Here is a 10,641-nt window from a genome sequence, read left to right as displayed (position 1 = left end):
CAGGGGTCAGAGCCCTGTTGGGGGCGGGGGGGGCGCCACACCCTGGGGAGAAGGCTTGGGCACATCCAGAATGGACCAATCAACGAGCAAAGCCAGGGTGGCGTCAAGGGGCAGCTTCGGCCAATGGGAAGGGAGAACACTTCGGAGGTTCGGAGGAAGAAAAGAAAAAAAAAGCCCCACTGAACAACAGTCGAATCCGTTTGGGGGCTTAGAAGGCTGGGAGTGGGCGTCGTTTATAAATGTTCTGGCGCCTGCCTTCCCCTTTGAAGGATGGGGTCGCTTGCATCACTCCTGGCTTCGGGGAGTACGGAGAGCTGAGGAGGGTCCCGGGAAAGTACAAGGGGATTGGCCGTTTGCTGGGGGCACTTGATTGGACGCTTCAATTTGGGGGGGTGGTGGGTGGGACGGAGGTGGCCGCTTTGTACTCTAAAGAGAAGTTTATGGTGTTTTAAACGGAGGCAGGAGTTCCCCCTCTCCCCTTACCCGCACTGGCCACTGACTTAGGTGTCAACCCAGCAAGTAGATCGCTGACATATCAGTCCAGTAGATAACTTTAAAATGCCCCTTGGGCTCTAAACACGATCAAGGTATTTATCTTAATTCCCAGCTCCGGGTTGGTTTTTGAGAGGATAAGCAATAGTAATAGGGGCCCACAGCTACCACGGGAATTTCATAGAAATTTATGGCGTGGCTTTTTGGCTTCAATGTTAGTCTAGGGTCCTAGTGACTACTTAGCCACTAATTTAATGTGTAACACTGGAGACCTGTACTCTGAAATCTTGCCTATAAAATAAAGGCATCAGGACTAGTTACATTGGAGACCTAAACATTTTGGAACCTATTTGGCGAGTGGTATGCTTGGAAAAAGAGGGGACCATGTTGATGGGGGAAACAGCAAAGAAAACTCAGTGGCAGAGAACTTTTGGCCCAGGGATTCTGTCTGTAAAGCTCCTCAAACTGTAGGCAAGATGGTGGATATATTTGTGCATTTTTCTGGGGAGGGTTCATAATTTAATTAAATTCTCAGAGGGGTCTGTAATACACAAAAATAACCCCTCAGTCTTGGTCTAAAGAGGCTGGAGTCACTAACCTCCAAGGCAGGAGGTGAAGTACAATAGTGCTACCTCCTTTGAAATCAGGGGAAAGGGGTTCTCCAATTCCTTGCTGGGAATCTTGGCTGCGGGGACCCTGTCCATAACTCTGTTTCTTGTCACCCAAAGAAAGGCAGGTTCCTCAGAGCTGAGAAGCCCAGGTGAACTATCATAGAGCAGACTAATGCTTGAATCAAATCAATGGGAGGAGTTGGCCCTGAGTTAGGAAGAGAATAGAGCTTTACTTCTGAAAGCTCTTCTACCTCATCTGTAAAGTAGGGGTAAAACCTAAGTATCTCATGAGAAAAGTGCTAGCTTCTCTAAGACCTGTGCGAACTGGGAGGCTCACTCGCCAAGAAAATGACAGTGGCTATACTTAAAGCTGAGCCCAGCTTCAGCACCGTCCTACGACCAGCCCCAAATCCAATGTGCATATTGTTTATAGGTTCAGAGGTTAATATACAATAATTAGTCACTATCTCCGAGTGTAAAAAGAAATGGTTATTTACAGTAGATCATGCCTGATGTGATATATTTAAGATCATAGTTTAGGTTTACTTCACTCCAACCTAGCACTAACTATATAATCCTTGGTGAGAAAATGGAGTTCCCCTTGACAAGTACACCTAGAGAAGTGCAATGGGGAACATCCAAAGGCGTTTTGTCTGACTTGAAAATGACACAGAATATACTCTAGTTAAATAGATAAAAATGCCTTTATTCCTAAAATGTGTGCTGATGAATTTTGAAATTGATTCTGTAGCTTGTAGTAAAACCCGGCCAATGGAGGAGCACTCTGGGTAGGGTCCTGGTTCTAGGCACCAAGATGTCACTCTTCCAGCAACTCAATCTTTAATTTTTCTTCAGCTGTTTTTTGTGACGTATGGAGAGTTGTTTTGGATTCCTCTGTATGACAGAGAGGTCTGACCTTGAGGAAGACCGGTAGCCCACATCCTCTGCTTTTATAGGCTTAATGATATGTCCTGGCTTGGTGACAACCTTGGGTGTAGTCAGCTTCTGGAAGGCTCTCTGGGTGTTCCATGTAGATCCTATAGGGGTCTGGATGGTCCTCTCAAATTGTTGATGGTGGGTAAATGGATATGGAAGCACCCGCACCTGGAAAGGAAGGCAGAGTGACTAGGCGCGAGCCTCGCCTGGGGTGCAGGTGTACAATGGCAATTGGTCAGGTAGTGTTGGCACACGGGCCACAGTTCTACTGCCTCTAGGGAGGCAGTGAGTGAAGCTACTGAGAGGTCAAGGCATCCCAATGCCTCCATCTAGCCTTAGGAGTCCTAATCTGCTAAAGACATTGGGGAGTAGAGGGGCCTAATTTGGATTTAGGATCCCCCTCTCCCCAAGCTTTTCCAACAATCTAAGGGATTGAAAATCCACCCTGATACTGCCCCCGTAGCTGTAAGAACACTACAGTAGCTCCATGGCTATGTCCTCAAGTGGGTCTTCTACACAACCTTCCTATTCTTGTGTCTTGCAACTCCAAGAAACACCTGGGCATTTGTGTATCCCTGTAGACTTTGTGACCCTCTTACCCTCTCCTTGATAAACAGGACCAATGTTTTGTTTTTGTTTGTTTTGTTAATCCTCACCTGAGGATATTTTTTCCATTAATTTTTAGAGAAGGAAGGAGGGAGAGAGGAAGGGAGAGAGAAGCATCGATGTGAGACAGACACATCGATTGATTGCCTCCTGCACAAGCCCTGAAACCCAGGTATATCCCCTTGACTGGGAACTGAACCTGCAACCCTTTGGTGCTAGGGCTGACACTCTAACCACTGAGCACACCAGCCAGGGCCAGGACTGATGTTTTAAGGAACCCAAAGGTTTACTCCTGAACCTTAAACTCTACTAGGCTGCTACACTTAGTTAGCTTCATCCTCCATTGGCATCACAAACTGTCCAAGCTAGAAAGCCCAAGGTAATGACAAAGGTCATCTGCCTCAGACCCACAGTTTGGCTTAGAGACAGGAAGTGATTTACCTAAGAAAATAGGAGCCTCAAGGGAGAGCAGAACCCAGGCTCCTTGCCTTGCCCAGCACTCTTCGCCACTCACCACAGCACTATCTTCAGACATTTAAATAATCTTTAAACACTTCCCCAATTGCCAAAGAGGAGGAAAAGATGTAAGCAAAAAAAAAAAAAAAAAGGAAGTTACAATCAGTAGTCTTTGGAGATATTCAGTGGAACACTCAAAAGAAGCCGAGTACTGCCAGGTGGTCCTGATGGTAGTGAAGGACAGATTCTCTTTAGGTTAAGGTAAAGTTTTATTGGGGTTGATAGCTAGATCTGTACGTCACCCAAGTCAAGAGGAACAAACACACCTGGATACAGTGTTCAGTTTTGGAAGGTCTCCCCTTTAGTATAAAGCACATTTTATTCTATTGCATGCTGGGACTTGCAGTCTATAGCTTATTTTAAAAGATGAGGCAGCCCTAGCTGGTTTGGCTCAGTGGATAGAGTATCAGCCTGTGGACTGAAGGGTCCTGGGTTTGTTTCCGGTCAAGGGCACATGCCCGGGTTGCAGGCTCCAATGGGGAGCACGCAGGAGGCAGCTGATTAATGATTCTCTCTCATCATTGATGTTTCTATCTCTCTCTCCCTCTCCCTTCCTCTCTGAAATCTGTAACTTGGTTGCAGGCACATCCCGAGTATGGGGTGTGCACGAGGCAGCTGATCGATGTTTCTCTCTCATCAATGTTTCTAACTCTCTATCCCTCTCCCTTCCTCTCTAAAAAAATCAATAATATATATTTTTTTTTAAAAAAGAGGAAAAATCAAGGGAGATTCTGGAAAACTATTTGTCAATTTGCTGTGACTGCATTGAAAAACAAATAGCTAAGACCCCTGGAAGGGAAGGGTGGTCTTTATTGAGTTCCTCACTGGACCCTTCATCTAGAATCCTGGCCTGGTGAAGCACTCCTTTTCTCTCGCTCTTATCCTATACATGCCTGTTCACTGCGTTTTCTGGTTATGTAGCCTCAACTGGGAATACAGTGTTTACAATTCAATTTCTGCAGTGACTGGTTTACAAAACGAAATCAATAAAGTGTTATTGAAATGTTATTTCCTCACCTCTTTTTGTACCTATTAAATAGTCCCTCCCCTCATTTTTTTCAGAAAGAAACATACAAGTCATTTTAATATATACTGTCTAGGGGCAGATCTTAGGGTCACAGACTTTCAGAATTGAAGGGAACATAGAAGTCGTTGAGTCTAATTTCATTCCTGAGTCCTCTCTACACATGTTCATACCCCAGAGCAACACATTCTCTCTAGACTAGCAGAAAGTTTTTCCTTGAATTGAATTCTGCCTTTCCTCTAACTTCTACTTTATATGACTCCACTCCATATGACAGCCTTCAATATACTACTCAAATTTGCTTCTCTCTTGGGTAAACAACCCTAGCTCATTATCATATGACACAATTTAAAATTCTTGCACTATACTGAACAAGTGCCCGTTCGTCTTCGTTTTTCTTAAGATGTAGCTCAAATTTTATAGTCTTGCCCTGACGGGTTTGGCTCAGTGGATAGGGCATCAGCCTGTGGACTCAAGGGTCCCGGGTTCGATTCCGGTCAAGGGCATGTACCTTGGTTGCGGGCACATCCCCAGTAGGGGATGTGGAGGACGCAGCTGACCGATGTTTCTCTCTCATCGATGTTTCTGACTCTCTATCCTTCTCCCTTCCTCTCTGTAAAAAATCAATAAAATATATTTTAAAAAAATGTTATAGTCTTTAGACATTACCTTGACTATAAATACCAGCCTGAAGAACAGTAATTCTTCCTTTGGTGAGACCCATTTGCACCAGTGTTAGCTGGGCTACTAGTTGAAAACACAGATCTGAAGGCCTCACCATTGCTGCAGAGGTTATCCCTGTAAGTCGAAACCTTTCTTCCCGGTCAGTAATTAAAACAGCAGAGTCGATCTGGAATTATTCATCTCAGAGCCAGTCAGTAAAAACAAAAATAGATTTGATTCCGTGGTCAAGATCACACGTCCCTCTAGACCACAGAGCACTAGAATGTCCCTCCCAAGCAAGAGAGCTGGGCAGCAAAGAGGAGGCAGCTAAAGAGCTCTCCATCCCTCACCTGGTGAGCTGCTGCCTGGATATTTCACTTCTCATTGATAATCACATTTGGTAAATTCTTGTCTTTTCTTGGAGGACCTTCAGGTGCTTTAATGAGAAACCTGGAAAGCAAACAGCAGCATGTCTAAGAGCCTTAGGACTTAGTCAAAAGGGCTGGGAGGGCATTGACAGTGAGTTGGGCGAACCTGGTGCCCTTCTTGACAGGCTTTCTTACCGGCGTCTCTTTTTGGCACTGGGCTTCAGGCCCACACCGCCCCACTCGCCCCAGCCAGGCAGAGTCAGGTCCACGTCCTTTGGCTTACTCGCCTCCACCGTTACTCTCTTCTCTTTCAAGAAATCTCTGATGACATCATCACCAGCAAAAGCTTCCTTTATCATTTGCTTTTGCTCTCTCTCCTGTTCATCTTCCTGGGAAGAAACAAGAGTGAGAACAGAGAGGGGAGCTTGGGGTAAAGTAGGAGCTACAGAACCTTCTAACCACAAAATCTTTTTTCTGGCACTTTCTATATCAGATTTGACCCCCCCACGATGGTCCGAGATCCTAGCTCTGTTTATTAACTTCTCTATTGTCAGGGGGACTTCCAAAGACTTCAGGAAGGGAGATACTGTGGTTAAGAGGTTCTGTAGCTACAGCTTGCTTTAGAGTAGTGGTTTGGGCAGGAGCGCTTGAATTTTGGGTGGTGACGCTTTAGCGCCCTCTAGGGGGAAAGTGCTGAACAATGATGGTCTTGAAATACAGATTGGTAGCCAATCATGCTCCAATTTTCTTCTCTCTAGGATCAATATCCCCAGCTCATTATATGACACAATTTTAAACTTTCAGTAAGGAAGCTGCAGGGTGGAGTAATGAATGGACTGTTTTAGGAGGAGGAGCTCCAAGTGGCCTGGCCAGTATGCAGGCATCCTTCAACTTATAGCCCTCAAAAGGAGGGCCAGGGCTCCTGACTTGAGCAATTTCTATTACTTATTCAGGGAGTCCTGGACCATTTGAGATCCCACTGAATAGCACAAAACCTCGGCAAGAACTCCTTGACTCACCTTCGAATGTCCTGCCTGGGATCTCATCAGAGCTTTGAGTGCCTCCCTCTTTCCTCTGAGGGCAGTTTTAGAGTAACCCCAGAAAGGGTTTGGTGGTTCAGGATTTAGGATGTTGGAGTCTCGGTGGCACTCACAGATTTGCATCTATCAAATTGTCACCAGAGCCAGCGTGGCCCCATACTATTCTGGGCCTCTCAACTACCGATATGTGATCCCAGCACAACAAACTTCACTGATTCTATTCCTTGTGCAAAAAGGGCACTTTCGTCACCAGCTCTGATCCCCCACAATGGCCCAAGACACCCTGGACCCTGGCTCTGCTCACCAACTCCTCTATTGTGGGGACAGCCAAAGACTTCACGGAAGGAGATTTGGTGGTTAGGATGTTCTGTAGGTCTATCATTTGTTCCTTCGTTTTCTTCTTGGGAGCACTAGGCCGATTATTCCTCTCCAACTGCTGCCCTTCTAACGCAGGCCTGGGAAGCTCCTCATTTTGAAAGCAGCCTTCTTTGCTCAGTTCCTCTAGCTCCTCCACAGTCTGTGCTCTCTCCGGCCTCTGTAGCAACAGGGGCTCCTCTTCTTCCCCAGCAGGTTCCTCTCTCTGGACAGACAAAACAGTCCTTGCTGAACCCACGTTTTGCTTCCTGCACTGATGGCTGTCCTTGTTCAGTTTCTGAGACAGTGCCCTCAGTTCGGATAGCACCTCCTGGGTGCTAGAATCTGGAGGAAGAAATGAAAGCTGTCAGAAAAGGAGGTTGGATGTTGCCTAGTCGTGAGCACTTACTGAACACTCTCAGTGAGCATTTGTAGAGCACCCACTGGGGGTTGGGCACCGAGGCATCCCAATGAAGAGGTGAGCTCACTAATAATTACCTATCAAGTAGCAGGTAATGGAGTTGAGTAGTTAAAAGCAGCATGTTGGGCCCCATTCCCAACTTTGCCAATGACTCACTCTATAACAGGAACTGTGACTTAATTGTCTCATACAGTAGATAAACCCTGGTTGGGGAAATGGCCTCAAATCCCAAATTTTAACATTTAAAAAAATATATGCTTTTATTGATTTTTTTAAGAGAGAAAGGGAAAGGGAGAGAGAGAAATATCAGTGTGAGAGAGAAACACTGATCTGCTGCTTCCCGCACGCTCCCCCACCCGGGATCAAACCAGCAACCTGGGCATGTGCCCTGACCTGGAACTGAAGTGGTGACCTTTCAGTGCACAGGATGACACTCAACCAACTGAGCCACACCGGCCAAGGCCCAAGTCCCAAATTTTAAAAAGGCCTTTTTAATGAACAGGTGGCCTCTGAATGCAACTTCATTGTAATTTAATATTTATAATTCCTAAAAAGTGTGATTTACTATTTATAATTTACATGGTAATGTCCTATTTATATAAACCTTATCCAGCATTGTTTTATCTTAAAGCAGTATTTCATGACCTGTTGTGGCTGAGTCAAGTAGCTTGCACTTTCCAGTCACCAGCACCATATGAGTAAATACCACTGGTCTCTGAGAGCCCCAAGGAAAACATGGCAGTGACACACTTCTCAACTGTCCTCTGAATTGACTCAAGTTGCCTCCATTCCCAAAGTTCACCCTGCTCTCTAGCTCTGGCTTGAAGCCACTGGAAGAGCTACTTGAGATCTGGACTTTGGATACATCTATGTTTATTCTTCAAGGACCAAGTTCCCTTGTCCATTTTGTGTGGGGTCCATGACTTCCCACTATTTCCCCAAAGGGTTGGTAACATTCTATTTTTATCATCCAAGGAAATCCAAATCCACGTTCCATACCACAAGCAATTGCTCTACGCATTTAGCTAGATGGCCAGCTTCTGAGGGGGCTCAGGAGGATGTGGCTGCTTTCCTGTGGTTGTAGAGACACTGCCCCATGACCTTGGCCTACAGCACTGCTCTCCAAAATCCTCTTGGAAGTAACTGATTGTTAACTATTAACCCCAGAACTCTCCAGGTGAAAATCCCAAGTAAAGGCCTTATAATACATTCTAAGTGACAGCTCTTATCATTTTTGGCCATGGAAAAACAGATTCCTGCCCGGCTTGCGTGACTTAGTGGTTGAGCGTCAACCTATGAACCAGGAGGTCATGGTTCAATTTCCGGTCAGGGCACATGCCTGGGTTGCGGGCTGGATCCCCAGTGCAGAGTGTGCAGGAGGCAGCCAGTCAGTGATTCTCTATCATCATTGATGTTTCAATCTCTCCCTTCCCCTCTGAAATCAATAAAAATATATTAAAAATAAAATAAAAACAGATTCCTGCAGTCACCCAAATGCATTATTCCTATAGGAAATACAATCAGACTAAAGATTTTGTCCAGATAGCCAGGTGATTCTGAATGTAGATAGTTTCCCAAGCAGGCTTTAATGACCTGCTTTTTCCCCAGAACGGAAGCTCTCTGACCTGCCTAAAGGTGCTAACATAACACTGTTACTGTAAAATCTCTTCAAGATAACTAGTAGAAAATATATGCAAATGAATCTGAGCATTGGGGTAAAAATTCTAATTTACCACATACCTTGTGAAGTCATTAATTCCTGTCTGGAAAGTCTTACCCCGTATCATGTATCAGCCAGCATTTATGAAGTGCTAAAAATGCCATTCCTACTTCACAAACAATACAGAACACTACAGCCATAATTTGAATATGCTCATAATGCCTCATACCCTAGCCAGTTTGGCTCAATGGATAGAGCGTCAGCCCACGGACTGAAGGGTCGTGGCTTTGATTCCAGTCAAGGGCATGTACCTCAGTTGCAGGCTCGATCTCCAGCATGTGCAAGGAGGCAACTGACTGATGTGTCTCTCTCACATCAATGTTTCTCTCTCTCTGTCTCCCCCCCACCCTTCTACTTTCTCTAAAAAAAATCAATGGAAAAAAATATCATTTGGTGAGGATTAACAAAAACAAAATCACCTATGTCTGTGGGTGTGAGCGATTTTCAGATTTGCCATCCCCCCATGTACACTTCTCTCTGGTTTGTGGGTACCAGCAATGGTGACTTCTGCCCTGACTTCAAGGATGCTGTAGCCCTGCCTTTCTGAAGAGTGCAAGACCTCAAGAGCAGAAAGCGTGTTGGAACACACATTATACAGCCATGCAGATGACCACTTATTAAATGCCTTTGAAGAAAAATGGTAATTATGATCATCTGTTTTCTCTTCAGGACCCACAACACTCTCTTGAAAGTCCCTAGAGCCTCATCATTCTGCGGTGTGTGTGGGTGGGCATGGTCTACCTCTCACAGTTGGTCCATAGCATTTGTACTAAGCTCTCCCTTCCGGTCCACCACAACTCACCTTTTGTTTCTTGTCTGCCCACTGGCTTGGCATCCTGGTTGAGCCCCGACTTTTTCCTAAGCGATCGCCTTTCCTCAAATTCTTTCAACAAAATTTCTTCCTCTGCCACTGGTCTTTCTTCTTCCTCACTTTCAGAAGCCTCGTCGGCCATGGGCTCTGGAAGTTGTTCAGGGTCCTTCTGGATTTCAGCCTCTTTTGTGTCATCAGAGTGATTCCTGACCATCCAGGGGTTCAGTCCATCTGCAGTCATGTGTGCCTCATTCACCGCATCAGGGACAAGGAGATCACCCTCTTCTTCCTCACCTCCCTCCTCGTCCTCACTCTCAGAGGCCACCTGGACTTTCTGGGTCAGTTCTTTGTTCTTGGCCAACTGATCCTGCATAGCCTGGCGAGCCTGGAGGAAGGAGTCATAGCACGTGTGCCTTGTCATTAGTGATTGCAATAACACCTTCCCTGGTCCATTTCTTAAAGCTCCCTCCTCTCAATCTGACTTAAGTATTTCTTACTGGTGCCTACTGTTTAAACTGTACATATACCACTGCGTTACTAGCTATGGAATAAAATGGAAGTCAAATTCTTTGTCCTCAAGGAACCAACATATGAAACATTATATATATATATATCTCCTATCTAATAAGACAAAAAGGGTAATTGACCGTATCTTTGCTACGTTTCCCATTGGCTAATAAGGGCGATATGCAAATTAACTGCCAAGAAAGATGGTGGTTAATTTGCATACGTAGGTGCCAAGCGACGGAGCGTCTCCCTTCCTCTTGGCATCCTCCAGACCCCCGGCACAGGCTTCTGAGAGCTCTCAGCTGCGGCCCTGCTCGCGTCCTGATTGGTCATTACATGATGGCATCCCAGACAATTTGCATATTCATCTATTATTATTATAGATGTTTTTCAGTGAATTGTTCTTAGAGGAATTAGCACTAGGCTTTTTTCACCGCCTGTCCAGGGCCATCATGGGTTGCATGCATGCTCCTGGGAAGGGCCTGTCCCAGTCGGCTTTGCCCTACCTCTTCAGAGTCTCCACCTGGCTGAAATTGATGTCAGATGACCTGAAGGAGCAGATCTACAAGCTG

The 10,641-nt window shown here is 45.6% G+C and overlaps 1 protein-coding gene across 1 annotated transcript in view; it reads right to left on the bottom strand.

Annotated features, from left to right (window-relative positions):
- Nucleotides 1-1,788: 1,788 nt before the first annotated feature.
- The window catches only part of UTP14A (UTP14A small subunit processome component), a 23,873-nt gene continuing 15,020 nt past the window's right edge, over nt 1,789-10,641 (bottom strand). Inside the window, exons 11-15 of the mRNA XM_006779664.2 lie at nt 9,554-9,947; nt 6,561-6,955; nt 5,412-5,605; nt 5,199-5,298; nt 1,789-2,207 (exon numbers count right to left, since the gene is read on the bottom strand). Of these exons, the coding sequence (XP_006779727.2) occupies nt 5,223-5,298; nt 5,412-5,605; nt 6,561-6,955; nt 9,554-9,947 (1,059 nt within the window). The 3' untranslated portion in view covers nt 1,789-2,207; nt 5,199-5,222. The remainder of the gene's footprint in view (nt 2,208-5,198; nt 5,299-5,411; nt 5,606-6,560; nt 6,956-9,553; nt 9,948-10,641) is intronic.

This window comes from Myotis davidii, unplaced genomic scaffold, assembly GCF_000327345.1.
Source record: "Myotis davidii unplaced genomic scaffold, ASM32734v1 scaffold900, whole genome shotgun sequence".
Taxonomy (NCBI): domain Eukaryota; kingdom Metazoa; phylum Chordata; class Mammalia; order Chiroptera; family Vespertilionidae; genus Myotis; species Myotis davidii.
Note: the sequence above shows the minus strand (reverse complement) of the source record. Positions and strands in the feature narration are given on the sequence as shown.